The sequence below is a fragment of the Hirundo rustica genome, chromosome 16 (assembly GCF_015227805.2).
Source record: "Hirundo rustica isolate bHirRus1 chromosome 16, bHirRus1.pri.v3, whole genome shotgun sequence".
Classification (NCBI taxonomy): Eukaryota; Metazoa; Chordata; class Aves; order Passeriformes; family Hirundinidae; genus Hirundo; species Hirundo rustica.
The window spans coordinates 15,202,392-15,226,246 of NC_053465.1; the positions used below are offsets into that span (position 1 = coordinate 15,202,392).

Sequence of the window (23,855 nt, forward strand, 5' to 3'; positions counted from 1 at the left end):
AAGACAATGGTGTCAGATCACCAAGTGTCGCTACATAATTAACAAAGCTTAGAAATGCTGCTCTGCCTAGCACAAGACAAGCTGCTGTGTTGATTTGGCATAGCCTGGTTTTTGGTAGCAAGGAAGGGCCATGGGGGTAGCTTCTGTGAGAAGCTGCTGGAAGCTTCCACCATGTCTGACAGAGCCAATCTCTGAGGGCACTGAAGATGGACATGCTGCTGGGCCAGTTAGAGAGGGTGGTAATGCCTCTGTGATAACTTAAGAAGAAAATCAAAACAGTGTGCACGCAATTTTATCAAGGGGTGGTGAGGCACCACAGCTGCTGCTGTCCTGGTGCAGAGCGTGGCGAGCCTTGCCTGGCTGGCCGCCCCTAGCCAGCCATGCCACAGGAAGAAGGGCAGGGGCAGTGGCAGCAGCTTCTCCTTCCCAGCACCCTGCATCAAGAGAGGTGTTAAATAGCGCCACGGCAGCTGCCACTGCCTGCTTGGTGGTGGAGGGCCACACAGCTGGCAGCAGAAACATGGTGAGAGACTCTCTGGGACAAAACCTAGATGAGATTGACCTCTCAGAGCTGCGGGATCCTCCAAGAATCTTTGAATTAGCAGAACTTGTTATCAAAAGTACCTATGAGCAACAGTTTTTCATCTAGTCAGAGAAGAGGGGAAAGTGACAGCATATGAGGGAGAACAAGGTAACACCAAGGTCAGTGGAAAAAGAGGGGGAGGAGGTGCTCAAGTGTCAAAGCCAAGATTCCTCTGCAAACCATGATGACTATGGTGAAACAAACTGTCCCCCTGTGATGCATCAAGTCCATGGGGGATGCAAAGATCCACTTGCAGCCCATGGGAGAAGTGCTCATGCCAGAGTGGGTGGATGCCAGAGAAAGCTGTGATCCAGTAGGAGATCCGAATATAGAGAGGGGGGCCCATGCTTCCAGAGATAAAGAGGGTCCTTGCTTCCAAACTAGAAGAGTCTCTCCTTAAAAGACGGCACCTCATGAATGAGTGACATGCCACAATAGTTTTGGGAAGACTGTTTGTCTGTGGGAGGGACTCAAGCCATAGCAGAGGAAGGACTCCTCTCCCTGAGTAAACAGAAAAAGATCTCGGGTGACGAACTGACCAAAACTCCCATGCCCTCTCTCCCTGCACTGTCAGTGGGAAAGAGGGAGCAGCTCGGGGAGAAAAAAGGTGTTTTAAAGGTTTATTTTATTTCTTGTTATCTTTCTCTGACTCTATTAATAATAAATTTACTTTATACCTTTAAATTTTATACACTTTTGCCCTTAAGAGTGTTCTCCCTAAGTCCTCATCTCAACTCATAAGCCCTTTGTTAATTTTGTTTTCCCTCTCTGCCCAGCTGAGAGCAAGAGAGAGTGACCAAACAACTTTTGTGGGTGCCTGGTGTTTGGCCAGTAGCAAACCATGACAGCTGCAAAGCTAAACATCTGATTTGAACTAGCCTCTCCTTTAAAACATTTACCTGAGTGTGCTATGAACTCTTTTCTTTCAATTAACATTTTTCAGTACACCACCAGAAGCTGTACTTGTATTTATATAAAACCCTTACTAAACCCAGAGATATGCATGCGCAACAGAGAATGTACAGTTAGAAAAGGAAATGCTAAGCCTAAAGTGCACTCCTCCTAAGGCTCTGATGTAGGGAGAGATCCTTGCATTTCGCAGCTAAATGCCCTAAGAGACTAAGGCTGCAGTACTTGGAATTAAGGCAAAGGTTCTGCATTTCAAAGAGCTCAGAGCTGCACTGGCTTCAGATACTCCTTTTGCTGTCTCTGACTGGAGTGCAGACCTGTCACTGCCACTAGCACAGTGACAGCATATAGCTTTGTGTGTCTGTATCTGTGTGCTGACAACTGTATCAATGAACTTTAAAAAAGAAATTCCTAATAAAAATTTGGAAGTATATGTGATGGTGGGCAGGGGAAGGAAACTAAAGGAGAAGTGGGCCTGGCATTATGCTATGCTGTTTTTATTAACAGTTACCACCAACACCAGGCTGTTTCACGCTGCACTATTATTTGCACTTAAATCAAGAGTTTTGTGGTTTAGCTGCCAGTAAAGTGTCAAGTCTTGCTGCCTTTTGTACAGACACTAGCAGGCTAACCTTCAGTTATAACGAAGTTCCACAGAGATCCTGGCTCTAGTGGGTCTGCATTTAAACCAGACCTACATGATTATCCTTGTGGATCCCTTCTAACTCAGGATATTCTACCACCAAAGAAATAAAACTTTCTTTGTCCAGCCAGCTTTTGGTCCCACAGCTCATTCCTATCCCACCCACCTTTCATTTATGAGCCATCTCAGACTGTAAAAGTCTGAAATGCAAGTCTTGCTTTCTGTGAGGCTATTCTTCCAGTCAGAACAGCTCCAAAGTAAGGATAATCCCACAGCAGCACTGGCACAGTGATGGACAGAGAAGCAGAGGGATGATCCTCCTGGTAGCTGTGCTCCTAGAACCCTTTGCAGGATTATGGCATTTATCAGCTTTATCACCTAGGCAGTCACATGTGTTGGTACATGTGAAGTTGTACTGAAGACTAGTGAGCATGACAAAACTTACAGGAATAGCACAGTACCAGAGACATCCCAGGGCACCACTTGAGAAGGACCAGACATTAACTAACATGCTACACTAGACTTACTTTGTGTGTGACCCCTATTAATAGTTATAGCTATTGAAATCAAAATATCCCCAGAGTGCTCTGCTACGCTTTCCACAACTAAGTAGTTTTTATAAAACTCCTCTCCAATAAGTGATTTACAACTCTGCAGTAGAGCAGTTCAGTTTCTAAAACAGCCTTCCACCAGCCCACAGGTTTATTTCTCCTTGATCACTGTTGATTATGCTAAGCACATATGTACAAACTCTACATTGCAGATACATGTTAACATAAACCAGCAGGCTTTTTAGCCAGCTAAGATAAGGAATAGGACAAGGAAGAAAAACAAGATCTTTACAAGACTATTTGCTAGGACCAAAGACTCTTATTTCTGAAGAAACAAACACATTTCTTTGTTTCCTTAACCACACCTAACAGAAAAATAAAGATTTTCAGTTTGTCAAGAACTTTGCTTTATAGAACCAAGATTTCTTTGTGATTTTAGTAACATAGTTTTAACAACCACTGTCTATCTGAAGAACTCTCCCCCCCATCCAGCATTTCTGACCTGAACAATCACAAGGCCTCCTTGGACTTCAAAATTCAGTCCTTAACCCCTAAAAGAGGATTAAAAGCACTTACATCCATTCAGGACTCTGTCAATAAACATGTGAAGGTTCCAAGAAACCAAAGACAGCCACCGAAACACATTGCTCCAAGGTGAGATAGGACACCACTTTTCAAACTGGGAGGGAGTTTATATTTTATGGAGGAAAATATCTTACAGGAGCACAGTGGCAGGAAGACGAAGTGGCATAAAGATGAGTTGTGAAGAGGGGAATGAGACAAGGAACAACATAGAAAATGTTGCAACTAAGAGAAAGAGTGAGAAAAGCTGAGAGTCTGAGCCCTCTGCAAGATGTAACTGACTCAAAACAACACATCTCAACCTGCAACTACCTTGATTACCCTTAGAAAAATACAGGGGTTTACTAACCCTTGTGAAAGTTCCTACAAACTACTCACAGATCAACTGGCTTGGTACATGAATTCTCAAGAGATATTCTCTAATATATTGTACAAATAAGATTAGGTGAGATAATTCTCTCATCTGACTTGAAAAGGTAGAAGTTGCTTCAACATGTCAGCATGTTCCCCTCAAGCACATTAGCTGCATGTCCTAGGTTACAATGTAAGATGTGCCCAAAGTATGTATTCTATCACCACCAACATGAGTTGTTGAAACTAGGTTGGGCACCACTGTTTCCCTTGCCCCCTCCCTCCAGACTATCTTCTGTTAATGGGCCATCAATGCCTGCTGCATGACTCATAGATAACTCCCTCTGGGACCTGTCTCTGTTCAATGGGGAATCAAGGACCCATTGCAAGACTGCTAAAATGGTATCAGCCCATTGTGAGATGCTCCGCCCAGGGGGAGGAGCCAAGCATTCCCACCTGGATATACTCTCGGATTTGGAACAGCACAGGCAGCCTTACCCACTGGATTCACAGAGGATAAGAGCTACTAGACCTTTCTATAGGATCACTGCTTCAACAAGACCACTTCATCTGGACTGCTACCACCACGGTGTCCGGTTGTATTCTGACTCTGCCAGTGATCTTTTGTACTATTGCATTTGTTTTATTTTATTTTACCTTTTTTTTCTCCTATTAAATTGTTTTTTTCTGACTTGGAGTCTCTCGCTGGTTTTGCCTTCAAGCCAGCACACTGCACAGTGCAGCTAACATTTGCCAAAACATTATCTCCAACATGGAGATACTAAAATCATTTAAGACAAAGATTATCAAACTTTTCCACCTTGTTTACCACGGAAGAATCACCTGGCCTAGTTCTCCTTTTAGCTTCCTGGAAATCTCAAATCCCAGCCCAGATCAACAGCTCCTTCCAAAGGAGATTTATGGGCTCAGCAAATAAAAAAATTATGTTAGTTCTGTAGTTCTGAGGAAAAAAAAGGATATAGCAACATCTAACTCAACAGCATGTACTGGGAAAATAAGCAGAGTAGGAGAGAAAAGAGAAATGTTCATATCCTTACAAAGAAAAGATAAAGAGATTCAGGTAGGGTACATTTAAAGTTCATATCAAAAAGGAGAAGAGTAACATCTGCACTAGTGTGCTTTCTAGGTCGTATAACATGACCCCCTAGATAGTTAAAGCTGATATATGGTCAAGCAATCATTTAAAGTGTAACAGAGAACTCAAAATGTAGTAATTAACCACTGAAAGGAAAAGCACAGTGGGATGTGCATATATGTTAAGTGAGCTCCAAAGCAGCATGCCAAACAACGATACTGGTTATATTTAGATTCTTTTTCAGTCATAAGGTAAGAGAGGTCATTTTAGGAGCAAAGCTATTCAGAAATGCACTCAAGGTTTATATTTGCAACATATTAACATTCAGAGCTGGGTAACAGGTTTTTTTATTCTTAATCAGTCCTGTGCTATTTTCATCCCACCTGATGCACAGTGAAAATAACAAACCATGAGGCTGGTTTTGCTCATTCTGTTGGTAAGACCCTGACAAAGGTGCATACCAAGAAGGATCGGGGGCAGGGGAAATGTATGTTTGAACAGCGTATCTCAAAGGAGGTTAAGTAACTCCTCTTTTGTTTGTTTCAAAAGCTTATTCATTTGTACTTAACACAATGCAATATATATATTTAACACTAATCAGCAACTGTCATAGACATACAGGGCCTTATAGCCTTTAGGCCCCTGAATCCTTCCCACAGGAATTCTGATCCCCTCTGCCACATCTCTGCTGGTGCTTCTACAATAGCACAATTTTCGGTATGGAGAAGAAAAGGCAGCTCCAGAGGACTACTTGACAAATGTTAAGCATTCCCAAAAACTGGTATCACTTGAGTTCTGATGGATGATAGGGAAGTGACAGATGAAAGTGTCATTTTTGTTGTCTCCAAAACAGACTTGATATAACTTGAAAACAGTCTGTCCACCATAAATGGGTGAGAACTTGCATCTTTCAGCACCAAGACAATCAAACTCTGATAAGAAGTCACTAGTGTAAAAAGAGAAGTCCTTGGCAATGCTCAGGTTGAAGTAAGACTCTCAGTGTTCAGTATTCAGTATGAGGATAAAAACAGTTCCCTAACAGACACTACTTTGGGACAAAAGTTAGAATGAGCTCACACACTCCTCCTCTATGGCAGGAATAGTGTAGAGGTGATCAGAGGATTTGGATCTCCTCCACACTGAACTGGTGTCCTCATGGAGACTGAGTCCTGCACCATTTTTTTTCAAGTATGTCATTGGGCAGGAGAAGAACTCAGATAAGCAACTGTTACCTGTAGAGGCCTGTGCAATAGTAACAGGCCCACAACTACTTGAGCTATAGGGAAGGAACAAAGAAGGACACTGCAGTCTCTGCAGAAAAAGGAGTTAGTGTCACTTGCTCTTGGCTGAAACTGAGAAGGTGCCAAGGGACTTGAAAAATGACAACCAGTCTGCAGTCAAAGACCTGGTATCTTTTCACAATTCAGTAATAAAAACACTAAAAAGTATGTAAAGTAAGAGAGGCTATTTGGGGTCATCCACAGTGTCTAAGGATGAGTTCAAATAGGTTCTGGCTGTCAATCTTCAGCAGAGAAAGAAACAAGACCTTCTTTAAATATGTAAGCAGAACACTAATGAAGATGTACAATTGACCAGTGGATCTGACTCCTAGAGAGCTAACAAAGCTTCACACCTTTCTAGGCAAAGCTTGGTGGCTCCAAGTAGGCAGCTCCTTTTCCAAGACCATCATTGTCTCAAAGAGCAGCTTACCTGTGTTTTTTCCTTCCACAGTCATCACCACAAGAGAGAACAAAAACAAACAGTAATCTCTCAAAAACAGCATCTTCAAAAATAACTGTTCCTCCAGCTGACATGTAGGGTATAAGAAAACCACAACGTCTGGACCACATACAGACTGCTTCAGCCACAGAAATTGTCACAGTCATTGAGAGTGTGTCTTCAGGATGATGGAGGTTGTCCTTGCAGATGCAAAACTGAAACAGAGAACTTCACCAAAACCTGAAACACGTTGCATAACCCAAACATAAAATCTCAGTTTAGGATTCAAAGCCTAAACAACAGACAACAGTGAAGCAACTGCAGCCTCAGCAAGAACCAAATTAATAAGAAAGCTTTGAGGCTGTGCTGCTTAAAACAGAAGACTCTAAGCATCAGTAACGTTTGACTCTGGCCTCCCTTAATGCAGAAGAGCCAAAACTATTGGTTTCAGTGTTAAAAATTCTGACTGGAAGTGCTTCAGGCCTACTCATAATCTCTTTCAACCCTCCTAACAATCTGAGATTTCTCAGTGCAACTGAAAAACAAATGACCATTTGCAGCCAGTATGACATTCTGGAGTTGGGGGTCTTCTCTGACACTGATGATGGCACATCATGGTGCAAGCCTAAAGTGACTAATTTTAAATGTTTCCAATAACTTGGGATGAAAAACCGCATCACTGCTTCATTCAAAAACAACACATTTCCAAAGGTTCAGCTCGGATTCTCAGGGAATGTGAGATGTGAGGAACAGAGATGGAGTACCTGTCCAAGAAGTTCAAGCATTATATTTATGCACTTGCTAATAGGTAATTAGCCATTTTAGATAGCACAAAGGCATAAGATCAGCCATGTGAATCATCCTAGACAGGACAATTCTGATGACCTGAGATCAGGAATGAGTAACAATACACACTAAAACATATAAAACATATAGTAATGGTGAAAACTAGATAAAATACTACCTCGAGTAGTAAAGTGCTCACCCTCTAATGGAGAGCCCAGAATACAGACCTTCTGCAAATAAAGTTACATATAACTGAAGTAAAATTACTAAACAGAAATAAAATTGCACGTTATACAGTGCTGTCCTGTGTTCAGCCCCTCTTATTCTACTTTCTGAAATAAAGCCACTTCCACCTGCTTCTCCCCAGGAAAGAAGTTACATTTTCAAGATGTTAACACCAAGCACAGGACAAAAGTTCAGAAGCTCATATCAGGATTACATTTGCAGTTACATCTACAAAGTGCTGCTTAATAGGATCCTTGGCACTGTCACAGTGATGCTCAATGCCCATTTCCTAGCTGGTGATCTATGATACGACAGGAACCTTCAGCATAAGAAGAGAGGAACAATGCAAAAAACCTGAAAAGCTGATATGCAAGCTTCAGTATTCCAATGCCACCACAAAATAAAAATTCAACCATCAGCCATACAAATGTGGTACAGACTCCAATGGGAGGCAAGAATTATGGTGCAGTGGACTGAACTTTCCAAAGTACTGATATTCTTCACCCCCATATTCTCTAACGATTCATATCAGTAGGGAATAGAAGGAAAAGCAAAAATTCTGTCAGTCATTAGAGTTCAGCATCAAGTAAGTCTAGTAAAATTATTTAGTGAATTGTTAATGTGACTTCCAACAACAACAATTTGGAATATTCAGACTTCTCTTAGACATTCAACTTCATCCTGTGTGACATTCTGTTAAGTGTACTAATAGGACTGCATGTTAATGCAGACCTTACCGAAGGAATCAAACACCACAAACACGTAAGTTCTTGTCTGGAAGTATGATCCAAATGAGATAAGAGTTCTGGAAATATCCCACAGAACTCTGTCCTCTAATACTAATCAAATTCTTTATCTGTAATTAAAGGGAGAAAAAACAAAGGATTACAAAGAAAGGTTACAGTGAGTCATGTACAAAAAAACAACCATGTTCTGAGCAGTCCATTTTCCTTATGGGTCTGGAAAAATTCCCTCGTTTGTTAGCTAGTGACATGAAAACACATGCCAAGGAAAAGGCTGGGTAAAAAGGAAAAACCACACTTTACAAATAACTGGGAAAGCAAGAGAGAACAAAAGGGAAGAAAATCATTAGGCTACTGCATCTCACCGCTTAGCTTGGACAGAGCTGAACTGAAAGAGGTTCAGAGAAATCCTGCAAGGAAGCTCAGAGGTTGAAATGGCTTCCCCAAATGACCACTTCATAAGCTGTGACTCTTCAGGAGAGAAAGATATGCCCTGAGCCCTGCCACAGGAAAGGCCTATGACATGCTGAGGGGCAACGAGAGAGCAGGAAGCAAATATACACTCTTTTTTCCATGGAAAAGAGGAGGGCCATCAGATATAGCCAGTGGGAACAAAGAAGTGAATGAGGTTGGCAGTAACTACACAACCTGTTGGGGTTTTATCGGTATTTTCCGACTGCATTTTTAATTCAGCTACGCAGCGCTTCTGGAGGACATGGAATTAGGAGAGCTATCCTGACCTCATCCCCTCCTCTCTGTAGCTGAGGCAGCCAGCCTGCATTCCTGTTACAGAGACATGTAATCCAGAGATGCTTCTCCTTTATATGTATGCCATTGACTTTGTTAATCCTGGCTGTAATAAGGTTGCTGTTGTTGTGATAGTCTAAGCACACAAAACAGGCTTTGTCACAGTAAGTGAAATATTTTATTTATTACTAAAAATCAGTAATGTGGGGAAAACTATCTTTTCTCATTATTAGTGTTTGTACAAAAGTGCTGCTTCTGTGCTCAAAAGTTTTTTTCCAAATACCAGTTACTCTCACCAAGTACATTCACATTCTCCCCTGACCTTAACCTCAGTGGTACAGATTAAATTGGACTGAGTGACAGAAGGAAAAAATACAAATTTGATGTGTGAACCCTTCACTGGATAAGGAATTGACTGGATGATCACATCCAAAGGTTAGTGGTCAATGGCTCAATATACAGATGAAGTAACAAGTGGGGTCCATGCTAGGACCAGTACTGTTTAATACCTTCATCAATGACATCAACAGTGGGATTGAGTGCACCTCAGCCTGTTTACAGATAACAAGCTGTGTAATGAGGTTGACGTGCTTGAGGGACAGGATGCCATCCACAGGAACACGTACAAGCTTGAGAAGTGGGGACAGTGAACCTCAGAGGTTTAACATGATCAGGTTAAGGTCATGCAAGGTACCTGGGACAGGGTAACCCCCAGTACCAACACAGGCTGGGGACTAACAAGTCAAGATCAGCCCAGGGGAGATGCAATTGGGGGTGTTAGTGGATGAGAAGCTTAATATGACCTGGCCATATGCACTGGCAGTCCAGAAACCACTTGCATATTGGGTTCATTCCCAGCAGCACGGGCAGCAGGTGAGGGGGAGGACTCTCCCCCTCTATTCCACTCAGGTGAGACCCCACCTGCAGAGATGCCTCCAGCTCTAGGATCCTGAGCACAGGAAAGATGTGGACCTGCTGGAGTGAATCCAGAGGAGTCCACAAAGATGCTCCAAGGACTGGAGTACTTCTGCTATGGAGAGAGGCTAGGAGAGCCTGGAGGAGAGAAGGCTCTGGGCAGACCTGAGAGCCCCTTCTAATAACTAAAGGGAACTATAAGAAAGATGGGAACAGACATTTTAATAAGGCCTGCTGCGACAGGACAAGGGCAATGCTTTTAAACTAAAGAAATGCAGATTCAGACTAGATATAAGAAATTGTAAATGTTGAAGGTGACGAGGCATTTGCACAGGTTGCCCAGAGAGCTGGTGGATGCCCAGTCCCTGGGAATATTCAAGGCCAGGCTGGACAGGGCTCTTAGTAATCTGCTCTAGTGGAAGGTGTCCTTGCGCATTGCAGGAGGATTTGACATGACCTTTAAAGGTCCATTCCAACTCAAACCATTTCATGATTTTGCAAACTACCACTATTGTTGTGGCCACGCTATATTTATATATATATGCACTCAAGGAAGTCCTTCACAACTTAAATTTTGCTCTGAAACTCAAGAATAGAGGAGAATATCCCCTCCAGAGGTACCAGTAGTCAGGTCATGGACTGAAAACTTTACTTGAGGTTGTTTGACTGCAGAGCAGCAAAGTTTTGCAGAACTAAGAGACTGCCTAGAAACATTCTCTGCCAAGTTCTTCCACACTCATATGGCAGCACCCCTAGAAACTAGACTTCTGTTTGTCCATGATAGTTCTAAACCAGTGTAACAAAACTTCAACAATGTCCACCCCATTGAAGTAGTGATGTTGTTACTACAGACAGCAATGCGAAGATATTAAAAGAAAATGGTCAGACACACTTGAAACCAAAAGGTTCAATAAGCAGGAGAAGAAAATACTTTACCATGTACATGAGACTGTTGAAAACTTTTTCCTGGTGCAAAGTGGAAATTTCCAGCGACCTGCAGGAGAGAGTAACCTTTCATTAAATGGTCTGACTCTATAGAAATAAAGCAGTTGTACTGATGTTTGGATTTTTAAGATTTTGTTTACACAAGACAGACACCAACCAACTCATTTTCACAGGTGACAGTAGAAGCACACATTATCCTAACAGAGGTATGAATTTCCCATGTTCATTACAGGCAATGATGCTGGAAGCCATAATTAAACACTGATAACATAAATACTGATAAATACTGATACTGATTGTGGATAACAACTGTTCTATGCAGATTATTTAGTGGACATAAAAATGAGAACGAGGAATTAACTCCAAGTAGGGAACTGTCTGGTCCTTCAGAAAATACAAAACAGTTTCAAAGAAAAGGAGAAGAGAAAGTGAGAGTTAACAGGGTAAGAAAACACTTGTTACAATAATCAGCAGTGATCCAATGTATACACCCATGAAAGTAAGAGCATGCAAAAAAAAAAAGCACTTAACCTACCAAATCCCCCTCCCAAAACAACCCAACACCCAAAAAATCTGCAAAAGACAAACCAGTAAAATTTCATCCTGGACTCTGAAAAGGATATGGATATTAGGTGCCAATCCTCCCTGACACTTACTAGCAATCATATACACTCTGCCCTGGAAGATGTGAATGTTCCAAGCCTACATATTATATTACAACTTCAATGCCTAGGAAACCTACACCTTATGTTAACTGTAGACCTGTTGATAATTAAGATGGGCCAAATTCCAAGTGCCTAAAAAAAGGCCCCAGAAACTTCCCCAGTGACACTCACACTTGGACCATTCCTATATCCAGTATTCCCCTTCCTGCCCATCATATATTGTGAGAGAGGGTCCCAGAATAGTACGATATCTATGATGATGCTCAAATCACAATGTCTGGATTTGTGAGTACAAGGTCTACTTTCTAGAAATAAAGACTGTGGTCTCTAGAAAGAATACACAAGGATTAAAAAAAAATAAACCACCAAAAAAACAAAACCAAAATCAACCAAAAAACCAAACCAAACCACACCAAACCAACCAACCAACCAAAAAATCACAAAAAACCCCTCCAAAACAAAACAAAAAACAACAAAACAAAACAAAAAACCACACACACAAACAAACAAACCAACTAAACACAACCACAAAAAACCAAAAACACCCCAGAATTTGAAGTTAAAAAATATTGCCTGAGTCTGACTTCTAAAGGTACTTGGGTATGTAACCTGTGTGTTTGTGGGGGTAATGACACATTACATAGTTACCTGGTGCATCTTGTGTATTTTCATACATCACTTGCAAAAACCACCTCTGTGAGCATTTTCAGCCTTGACAACCAACTCCAATAGCCTTGCCCCCACCGTTTTTCTAAAGGAGATAACATTTCACTCTCTCCAATACCTCTGCAGGCAAGCTGTTGGTTACTGCTATCTCCAGCATCCACTTGTAGCCTCTGATTTAAGACTGGAAGGACAGGTGGAACAATTCAAGCTCAAAGGAGCGCTCCCCTCCTCCAGAAATCTCAGCAAAAAGAGTCAGTACCCAGGTGGGCGGAAAAGGCAAATTTCTCCAGCTACCATGACTTCCTACCAACCCACAGAACATAAACTAGAATTAGCCTCTTTCCCACTGCTCTTCCTGACTGTCCTCCTGAACCCCATGACAAGAACAAAGATGTTGCTGATCCCAGAGGTTATTATATGACAGTCTTGTAAGCACCCAAAGCTGGAAAAGGAGAGGAATGCCCCAACTCTGCCTTTTCACATTCCTCACCACCATGCAGCAGATTCACAGCAAAAGCACTCTCTCACCTTGTTGACCTCTAGGAAACCATATACTTGGCAGCCCTCATTCTTCTGCTCTTGCATTTTCTGGCTAAACCCTTCCCTCTTGCACTGCTCTATGCTATCTGGGTTCTTGAAGGCCCAGCCTCGCCGCCTGTATGCTTCTCTGACATCGTCACAAGTATTACAACACCTGCAAAAAGCACAAGCACCATCTTACCATCTTTATCATTAAGAAGAGATGCTCCAGCTCAGGACTTGAATCCTTGATGGATTCTTCTTCAACACAAATGTTGGGGACCAGACCTTGAAAAGTGACCTAATGCTCCTGAATGAGCATGAGCTTCTTGATGTGCTTTTTGAGGTTTGGAGATGAGGATGCATGCTGTTTGAAAGCAGACTGGAGTCTGAAGAGGGCTCTGCCTGGCCATTTACACACCCAAGGCAGCCCTAGGCAAAGAAATTTGCCACAAGAACATCAGTGTCCCACAGTTATGAGCAGCCTGGAACTCCCCTATGTGAACAAAGCACCTGCCTGTTTCTATTGCTCCTTTCCTTTGTTTTCAGGCCAAGACATTGGGCTAAAGGGTGGCTTAACTGCAAACTTTCTTTGTACTTTTCTAGCTGTGGATAATACCTTAGTTACCATTAAAAAACCCAGGTTTCTTCCTTGGTTCCATGTTTTGCTGGACATGTTGAGGGAATTCCTGCTGTTGAAGGCAGCAATTATGAAACCCTCAAGATGAAAATGTCTCTGGGAAAGGACACAGCTTGACAAATGGAACAAACCAAGTTACTACCAAGCCAAAAATAGCCAAGATTAGTCCAGAACCTATATGGAATATCATGGATCCATTCTTACAGTAATTTCCTGTTAAGAGGATTAAGAAATACAAAGAGAGATCCTGTTGTGTGTGTGAGCCAGAGATGTCTGGTCTTTGCTCCTGTAAGGACGCAATGCCAGCAGCAGAAGTGAGAAGGCAAGGCTAGGACATAACCAGGTTTTACGTCAAGATAGCTCACATAACAGTGAAATCACTTAAACACCTCCACTCTGGACACCGGACAAACACAGAAAATCTCTTGTCAGCTGAGATACAATTTTTGTACTGCTTAAACAGGCATGTAGACAATCCAAACAACCTACAAATGTACCTCTTCAACAATCTTGAGTGCAGCTTCCAAAGGCATAACCAAACCACAACTGCTCTTATCACTGAACATGTGCCTAAGACCAGGATTTCACAGACCTTCACAGACATTTCGAAAAAAAAATGCATATAACATACCTGGATTCAAGCGTTAAGAAGATAGGAAAAAGGTGTAAAAGTTACCGAATGTCCTCTGACTCTGCCCCATAACAGCTCTCGCAGCGATCAGCATCCAAAGAATTTGGATCAAACACTTTTTCTTCTTCTTTTCCCAGCTCTAAGACAAAAGAGGAACATCTAGAAACTCTGTCTTGTACTCTTGTTCTGCTCTATGCATAATGAGTGTTCCACACACAATGTGCTGCTGCACATTCTGCACCCAACACCCATCTGAAATGGTATGTTTGTAGCTTGCTGACGTGTGAAGGCCAACAAGGAGCATAGTATTTGTCCTCTCAAGAACAGCCTCCATGGAAAGAACTGGTTATCTGTAAGTCTTTCTGGAGCATCAGACAATACTTGCATAAAGGCTTTGTTAAAATATGTCTTAAGTAGACCCAACCAGTACATTACGAGTGATGATATAGGATCTGCTTCACAACATGTAGAACAGTTTTTTCCCCAGACAATAATTTGTAAAGTCGCAACCTGTGGTAGCTGCTAAGTGACACAGTAGTAAGAACACTATCACCACATTCCTACAACAACTGGAGAAATCCTTGTGCCTGCCAATTGTTCAGCTCTTGGCTTAGTTTATCCTTTCAACATCAACAACAGCAATGTTAAATCTAAATTGATACAAGCTAAAAATCTGATCATGTTGATATGCAGAACTACACTGACTCCCAGAAAAGGGAAAAACTAACTCATGTTTTGGAAAGGAAAAGTCAGAACAGTATTACTGTGTGACTGAAATGCTTTGTCAAAATCCTTTCTGGTTTGTATCAAAGAAAAAGGATGAGTCATAACATGTAAAAATGTAGAGGAGAGGTTCATGTAGCCAAGGATCACTTATTACAGCTTGCAAACAATAGGTCAACCCACATATATTTATCAGGTGTGCATTAAAACACACAAAGTTAATGGAGTAAGGTGCAAGTTTAGGCTTAAAGGTTAAGTCATTGAAGCCTTCCCTAGAGAAAGGCTCTCTCCTTGAACCACACAGTCTCATTTGTTCACCCACTGTGATTTAGAGATACAACCAAAGCCAAGTTTTGCAAGAACAGCTGCTTGATTTCTAATCCCAAAAGACCACCAACTGTGCAATTTATTCCTTAAATGCATCCATGGGTCTTTGTCATAATTTCAGAGGGGCGGGGCAAAGATTTCCTTGCAAAAGTACTGATGTAACAGTAGTTTAATAGATCTGCATGCTACAAGGTTGTCTTCAATACTTTGTGTCATTTAGACACTCTACAACTGTCACTTATCCCCACGAATCTCAAAACAGGCATACAGTGGAAAGACTACCAGAGCATCCACCCAGGACAGGCAGAACAGCATCTTACCATGTCTCTCAGCCTCTGGAGTTACACGATTGCCAGCTTTATCCAAACGTTGTTTAAACAGATTGTGCTCTACATCCAGCTGCTGCTCTCCGGCTACATCCATTGCATCAATGCTCAAATCTGAAACCAGTGCGCAAGGAAACTGATCTATAAACATACATTTGTTACGGGCACACTGAGTCCCTTGAGTCCCTGCCAAGAATGAAAATTATCATCAGCATTCAGAATTCTTACTCACAAGCACAAGGCATATGTGGAAAAATAACATCTAGATTGATCTTCAATTTATCTCCCCTTGATTTGTCAACATACAATTCTGGATGAACCTAGGAACAAAGGAGAAAAAGAGTCCCATTTTATTTGGAAGCAAATCAAAAAGCCCTTTTCCTCAGTTCTGTAGCCCAGCAGCTGACTTTTAAGACAGGAGAGATTTGGCAGAGAGCTGAGCCACTGCCATGCACAGCCAAATGCTGTTAAATAACTGGGAGATCTCTGAAAGTGGGGAGGGAGCAAGGGTTCAGCGCTTGCTTTCCCTTCTTGGCATGGCATGCCGTGGCATGTGGCGTGGCACGGCATGGCTGCTCGCAGGCAGCGAGACGTTGCGCAGTCCCGGCGGGACGCCACAGGCGTGGGAGGACAGCTCGCTCCCACCGCCGCGGCGACCAGCCAGGGCACAAAAAAATACCGCAAACCGTGGGTCTGTGGGGGGCGACAAGGGGGCGGCATGGTGGGGGCAGAGGCTAGGGCCCACCGGCCGCCCTGAAGGGTTGCCCGCCGCGAGTGAGAGGCAGTACCGGAGGGCTGAGCCAGCCCCATCGGCGGTACTTACTTCCTTGGTAAGGTAGTACTGCAGCTCCGAGAAGAAAAGCAGCACCATGATGAGGCCGCTAACAGCCGTCACTGCCGGGGAGACAAGAGCCACTGTCAGCCACGCTGCAACGCCCCCGCTGCCGCCCCGAGCCGCTGACGAGCGCCGGCCCGCTAAGGTCCTCCGACCACTCGCAGCCACTCCTGCTCACCCAGCGTTCCTCCACTACCGCTTACCCAGCGCTCCTCCGCACGTCTTGACCCGAAAATCTTCCAGGGTCTTAGGAAAAGCGTCGAACCGCTTGAGCCGCCACAGCGACTCCATGACGCCGCGCAGCCCGGAACCGAACCCTCCTTCCGGCGCTGGCCTTGCCCCCGCTCCCGGGCCCGCCCCCGGCAGAGACCAGCTCTCCCGGCGTGGGTCCGGCTCCGCAGCCCGTGTGTGGCCTCCAGTTGCGGTAAGGCTGGAGCTGGGCACTGACAGCATATGGAGAGAAGAACTGTTCCCCGGGCCGGCTGTGGCAAGCAACAGTGCGGGAAGCAAAGCGTCTCGCAGAGTACCAGTGCTTTGGAAGAAGAAGTGGAGAAAACGGGAAAGGAAAGAAAGAAAGAATATAATTGTATGAAAAGTGTGCTGGATCTTTATGGTGTAAAGTTTCCAGGTCAGTTTAGCAACCTAACTGTCAAGTCTTTCTTCAAAGAGATGTGTCTTTGAAGATAGTAAGCCAAGTCTGCCTTTTTATATATCCAACACCAAAAAACTATCACTGGCACCACTGGTAGTTCATCACAGAAAAGCTACACAAAATAACAGTGAATATTTATTTATTTTTACAACCAGGTTGAAGAAGGATGTACAAATAAAAGAAGTCAAAGAAAGTACTAAATATCTGGAAGAAGCAGAATGTATGAAATTCAGTGTACCTGGCAAATTCTTCCCCAAATTTCAGCACAGATGGCTTTTTCTTGAAATCTCAAGAGAAATATGCTAAATCATAGTTCTCTTCTTCTGACCAAACAACCAGAAGATTTAAGATAAAAACAAGAAAATAATTGTATCTGAAACAGGTCTGCACTGCATACTAATATAATTTGTCTACAAAAGAAATACATTAAATCATTTCTGTCATTAGGGGTATCACTATTCTTCTTCCCTATTTCATGAACACTACCTTATATGTAATATATTTAAATATACTGTTTTTTTCCATACCCAAATCACTTATAATGGCAAGAACAGAACCATGTTTTTAGAATAAATTATTTTATCAATAAGGGAATGGATTTGTTTTCTAATCTTGCTCTTAGTTTTATACAAGCAACTTTCAGACAAGCAGCTTGGTAGTTTAGATATAAATATTGAAGTTATACTGAAGTACACTATAAACACTTATTTTCCAGATCGATGGAAACTCACAGACTTTCCCTGGAATGAGTTCAGAAATGAGGCTGTGTGACCTAATTACAGCACACAGCTCAAAGTCCTGGCCTCAGCCACTTGAGCAGCTGTAGACCAGAAGCAGATACAGAGAGCTATTAAAGTAATTCCTATAGCAACAGTTCTAAGCTAGGAATTTTAACATTTTTAAGATATAAAACTTGATTTCTTTTATAAACAAATCACTCTTTTTCTTCTGTGCAATGTCTAATTTCACAAGGAAGTGCAACTGTGATTCATCTTGGTTTTGAAAAAAGATGATGCAGCTGAGAGTCAAAAGATTTATATATAAATTCCAGATTACATTGTTCTACAGACTTTTGGGGCAGTTTACCAGCAGCTATGCTCAAGTTTGTGATAAATGTAACTTTAATTAAAAGTAATTGGTTTAGTTACAAAGCTGTCCCCAGAAATTCACTTCCAGAGCAGTATAAATCTCATTAAATTCTTTACTCATTTGGCCTTGACACACTTAAAAAAACCCCAAAACCAGGGTAAGAGCTCATCCTTTTCCCATCGCATTACATCACTGAATGCCGCAGTAACTCACAGGAAAAGAAAAAAATCCACCCTTTCGATTTTCATGCAACTGTTAATTAAAATAACATTTATAAGTGGTAAAAGCTGGCAGATGTTCTGTTCTTTTCCTAAAAGAGTGGTAATAGAAGAACCCCCATCAGGGGAACAAATGTGGCTGCCCCTGAGGCAGACTGGGAAACAGCATCCCTGGGGGTTACAGTCCCAGGCAAAAGTTAATGTCACCTTCTCCCAGAATTGTGGGTCGGCTTGTGTTAAAAATGACCCTATAATATTGGCTTTCGCATTTGTGTATTAGTCTCTACATGTTGTTATTAATTGTAAGTATTTAAATGTCGCACAATTTATAACCCTTTTTAGCTGCTTGCTAATATAACCTAATTTCTCATTTTAAGTATGCACTGTATAGCCTATGGAAATAGTGTGATAAATATATTATGTTGAGGTATGCACTGTTGGATAATGCCTTTTTCTGACCCAGAGATGGGGCAACTGAGAGGCGTTTTAAAAATGTTTGTTCCATTTTCAGTCACCCCTCATGTGACGGGATGAGACTGTACCAATGTTGCAATTCACACCATCGCAATCAGAAGCCAAACTGTTTCCTAATTACAATACATTATAAGCGTTTTTTGGCCTATCACCTTTTGCCACACAGCGCTGCTAATGCCTTAAATCCAATCATCTAAAATTACCCCTCGTGGGTCCTGCTGCAATACATTGTTCATAGTTCTATTTCTCAAGTATCTAGTCTTATTTGCAAGGCCATCATTTGAAACTTGTTTCTAGTTCCATTTCTCTCTGAACAATGTCTGTCCTATTCCATGGCATTTCTAAGTCAGCATTTTTTATCTCAAAGTTTGCATGGAGGTGCATACTATGTGAGCCTTCTGTCAGGCTTTGAGATTTTTCTACAAATCCATTTCCCACAATACACCTTATAGAAATAATAGTGTAACCAAACACCTTATAGCTTATAGAAATAAATGTATTGTACTATAGGACTTAGCAAAATATAAAATGTTAAAATACTTCTATATAACCAAGAAAACTGTATAAAGCAATGAAATTGTTCCCCACATCTGCTGACTGACCTGTCTAAGAGCACTGGAGGAGAATTAGAAAAGAACTTGTTAACTACTCATTATCAGGGAAGCGTGAAACAAGATGAAGCCACAAGAAGGAATAGAATATATTGACCTGATCTTCAGGATGTCATGTAGAGAAGTCAGAGTGGAAAACCAAAACAAAGTAAAGTTTCTACAACATCAAAAGTTACCAAGAATATTTGAATAATGCATGAAACTTATGAATATGTATGCACCTTAGTAAAGTAACAGTATATAGGTAACACTGTCTTAATGTACCTGTGTGTTCATTGGCCAATAGCCAGGAGCACCCCAGTGCTGGATATTGTCCTTTTTTATTCCCTTATTAAACTTCTGAAAAATATTCGAAGAGTGAACTTTAATTTTTCACAGGTTGGATTTTTTATGGGGCATCTGATGCCACTTTAATCAGTCCTTTCCTAGTAACTATAAAAATTCATCACATTCTTGTGTTTGCTCTAAAAAAAATCCCATGTTCATCTGAATGTTTTTAATAAGCTCCTGGCAAGTACTTAGTGAGGTGTTGAGGAGGGGAGGAGCAAATTTCTGACATGCTTCTATCAGGGAACTTGGCTTGGGTAGCTGTTAAATAGAATTGGCACAATGTGGGTCCACACACCAGATGAAGCAATGCTTCAGCAATTCTTGATCATAGTCAATATAGAAGGTAACATCCAAACTGTGGTGATGAATTTTTGAAAGAGATATTTTAAGTGCTTTTCCATGGGAAGAAGAGCACATAGCCCCAGTGTTTAAAGTGCAGATGCTAGGCTGCCCATGGGAAGCAAAGGCCAGCAATATCTTTCCAACCTGGTAGCTTTTGTGTGAGAATGACACCCAGACAAAGTTAATTTTGGAGCTCAGCTCCAAATTTCAGAGGTTGGGCCCAGAAAATTATTCAAAGCAATGTTCCATGGGAAGGAAAACAACAATTCCTACTGTTGGTGCTCCGGATTATTATCTGTCAATGGAGGTAAAGGCCAGCGAGATCTTTCTATCCACACAACTATTATGTGGGAGCAATTGTTGGAATTTGAATGTGTTATCACAGGAACTGGAACACATCACAGCCCTTCTTGTATTGTCACAGGCTCCAGAGCACATCACAAGCCCTGCTCCTTGTCATTTCAATGACATCAGAGTACCCTCAGAGGCCTCAGAAATTTTTGGGGTGAATTTAGGGTGATTTTGAGGGGTTTTGGTCAGGTTTTTGGGGTTCGAAGGTGATTTTGGTGTGATTTCGGGTGTTTGCAATTTTGCAGTGAGTTTGGGGGTGCTGAAGCCAATTATCGGGTGGTTTTGTGTTGATTTTAGTTTTATTTCAGGTGAGTTTGGGGTGATTTGGGGGGCAATTTTGGAGTTTTTAGGGAAATGGGGAGGGGGGGGGGCAGGGGGAAGTGGTTCAGAGTGCCGAAGCCGGGTGGTTTTTGTGTGATTTTGGGGTGATTTTGGGTTGAATTTTGGGAAGATTTTTGGTTGGTTTTGAGGGCAATATTAGGGTGGCTTTGGGGCAGTTTTGGGCATTTTGGGGGATGACAAAGTTGACTTTGCAATGATTTGGTGTAATTTTGAGGTAGTTTTTTAGGTGATTTTGGGGGTGCTATTGGAGTGATTTTTGGGGCACTTTTAGGGATTTTTGGGGGTGCCAAAGCTGATTTTTGTGCGATTTCAGGGGATTTAGAAGGTTTTTTTAAGGCAATTTGTAGTGATTATTGGGGGCAATTTTGGGATTCTTTTTTGGTGCAATTTTGGGGAGTTTTATGGAAATTTTGGGGGGTTTTGAGGATGCCGAACCTGGGGGTGATTTTTGGGGCAACTTTGTGGTGGTGTTTTGGCCAATTTTGAAGGTTACTTGGATGATTTGGAGGGTTTAGGGGGGATGCAGAATCTGATTTTGGGCTGCTTTTGGGAGATTTTGAGGTGATTTTTAAGGCCATTTTTTTTTGTTCGATTTTCGGTGATTTTTTTGGGGGTAGTTTTGGAGGTTTTAGGGCAATTTTGGGGCATTTTGGGGGTAATTTTGGGGGGCTTTAGGACGTGCTGAAGTCGATTTGGGGGTGTTTTCAGGTGATTTTGAGGTTATTTTTGAGGTGATTTCTGAGTGATTCTGGAGGTGATTTCTGAGTGATTTTGGGTTGATTTGTGGGGGTTTGGGGTGAATTTGGGGTGATTTTTTGTGATTTTTTTTTTGGGATTTTGGGTTCAGAAGACGATTTTGGTGATTTTGGGGCAATTTTGCAGTGACTTTTGGGATGCCAGAGCAAATTTTTGGGTGATTTGGGGTTTATTTTGGGGTGATTTTTGGGACAATTTGGGGTTTTTTTTGAGGTGATTTTGCGTGATTTTTTGGGGCTATTTTGGAGATTTTTGAGGCCACTGAAGCCAATTTTGGAGTGATTTTGGAGTGGGTTTTGGGATGACTTTGGGGTTGCTGTTGCAGCGATTGGGGGGGCAGAAGCCAATTTTGGTGTGATTTTGGGGCAATTTTCAGTGATTTTTGGGACTGATGAAGCCAATTTTCAGGTGATTTGGGAGCTTTTTGGGGTGATTGTTGGGAGGTTTTTAGAGCAGTTTTGGGGGTTTTGATAGCACTGAATCTGGTTTTGGGCTGATTTTGGTGTGATTTTTTTGGAGCGATTTTGGGGGAGATTTTTGGGTGGTTTTTGGGGCAATTTTGAATGTTTCTGGGGCGATTTTGAAGCAGGTTTGGGGTATAAAGAAGTTGACTTTGTGGTGATTTTTGGGGGTGCTGAAGCAGATTTTGGGGTGATTTTGGCACGATTTTGCAGTGAATTTTTGGGCACCTTTAGGATGGTTTTTGGGGTGATTTGGGGTGGTTTTTAAGGCGATTTTGGGAGTGATCAATTTTGTGGTGATTTTTGTGGCAATTTGGGGGGCAAATTTGGGGTGATCTGGAGGGTTTTTTTGGTGGTAATTTTAGTGGGTGCCGAAGCCAATTTTTGGATGATTTCGGGGTGATTTTTGGGACGACGTCTGGGTGATTTGTTGGGCAAGTTTGGGGATTTTTGAGGTGAGTTGGGGATTTTTTGTGGCAATTTTGGAGGTTTTTAGGGCAATTTGAGGGGTTTGGGGAGTCTTTCAGGTATTTTTTGGGGAGATTTTGAGGGATTTTGGGGTGATTTTTGGGGAGATTTAGGGAGGGTTTTGGGGGCACAGATTCTGATTTTTGGGTGATTGGGGTAATTTGGAGGTGATTTTTTAGGCAATTTTGGGGTTTTCTGGCAAATTTGGGATGAGTTTTAGGGGGGTTTTGGTGGTGATTTTGGGGTTCTGAATCTGATTTTGCTGTGATTTTGTGGCAAGTTTGTGGTGATTTTGGGGGGTGCCAAAGCAACATTTTTGGGGGTAATTTCAGGTTGATTTAAGGGGATTTTCAGGTGGTTTTGGGGGTAATTCAAGGGGGGTTTTAGGGCGATTTAGGGTTTTTTAAAGAGTGCTGAAACTGATTTTGGGGTGGGTTTTGGGGCAATTTTGAACACTCCTGCAGCAAGTATGGATGTTTTTTTTTGGGGGGGGGGGGGGGGGCGCAAGCCAATTTTGGGGTGATTTGGTGTGATTTATGAGGCAATTTAGAGAGTGTTTTTGGGACAATTTTATGGTGATTTTTGGAGATGCTGAAGCTGATTTTTGGGTGATTTGGGGTTGGTTTGGGGGGATTTTTGGGTGATTTTGGGGGGAATTTTGGGGGGAATTTTGGGGATTTTTAGGGTGATCTTGGAGATTTTTTCAATAGTGCCGAAGCTGTTTTGGGGTGATTTTGGAGTGATTTTGGAGGCAATTTTGGTGTAGTTTTTGGGGCAATTACAAAGGTTTTGGGGGTTGATTTCAGGGGTTTCTGGGGGTGCGGAAGCTGATTTTGTGGTGATACCGGGCAATTTTGGTATTGTTTTTGGGGTGGTTTTGGGAGTTTTTGTGGCAATTCTAGGGATTTTGTGTGTGCTGAAGCAGATTTTGGCATTATTTTCCATTGATTTAGAAGGCTTTTAAGGCAATTTTGGGGTGATATTTTGTGGGATATAGTAAAGGTAAGAAGACTTTCAGAAAGGTGTGAGAGCAGGGCTCAGAAACAGAAAGAGCAAAGAAAATACAATGATACAGTAAGCAAGGACTCAAAACAATTGTTTGAGTTTTTAGGTTTGGCTAAGATAGACCTTAAGACTGCAGAAAAAATTGCTTAGCAAGATAGTAGAAGGTTTTAAGCTTAACAATTGATTATTGTTTTAATAGAAAACATTTTAATAGAAAACATACAGGCAAGCATTGTTTGAAGCAAGTGTATGTGTGCTTTTAGTGATTGGCTGGAACAATTGTCTGCAAGCTTTAGCAATATGCTATTGGCTGAAAAACTTTTAAAATGTCCTGTAATGAAGAGATCTTTGGCTGCTGCTGGCTGTTGCCATCTTTCAATTGTCTCAACCTTGTAAACGAGACTAATACTGCAATAATGCTCCTGACGTGTCTCCAGGCAGTCCTGTCCTGTTCGTGAAAATCTCCAACAATTTTGGAGTGATTTTTGAGGCAATCTTGGGGGTGCTGAAGCTGATTTTTGAGCGAGTTTTGGGTTGATTTTTTGGTGAATTTTGGGTTGATTTTTGGGTTAGTTTTAGGGGTGATTTTATGGGCAATTTTGTCATGAGTTTTGTTGTGGCTAAATCAA

At 42.0% G+C, this 23,855-nt stretch overlaps 1 protein-coding gene across 5 annotated transcripts in view; it reads right to left on the bottom strand.

Annotated features, from left to right (window-relative positions):
* ERGIC3 (ERGIC and golgi 3) overlaps window positions 1-16,456 on the bottom strand; it is a 33,427-nt gene extending 16,971 nt beyond the window's left edge. For 4 of the 5 annotated variants that reach the window (XR_009208380.1, XM_058422759.1, XM_058422758.1 and 1 more), the window contains exons 1-7: window positions 16,331-16,456; window positions 16,116-16,186; window positions 15,525-15,612; window positions 15,287-15,433; window positions 13,962-14,055; window positions 12,655-12,820; window positions 10,787-10,844 (exon numbers count right to left, since the gene is read on the bottom strand). Coding sequence is in view for 4 of the 5 variants with exons in the window: in XM_058422759.1 (XP_058278742.1) it covers window positions 10,787-10,844; window positions 12,655-12,820; window positions 13,962-14,055; window positions 15,287-15,433; window positions 15,525-15,612; window positions 16,116-16,186; window positions 16,331-16,418 (712 nt within the window). In the remaining variant the exon portion in view is untranslated. The remainder of the gene's footprint in view (window positions 1-10,786; window positions 10,845-12,654; window positions 12,821-13,961; window positions 14,056-15,286; window positions 15,434-15,524; window positions 15,613-16,115; window positions 16,187-16,330) is intronic. The other variant, XM_040080402.1, reaches the window with a different exon arrangement.
* Window positions 16,457-23,855: the final 7,399 nt, after the last annotated feature.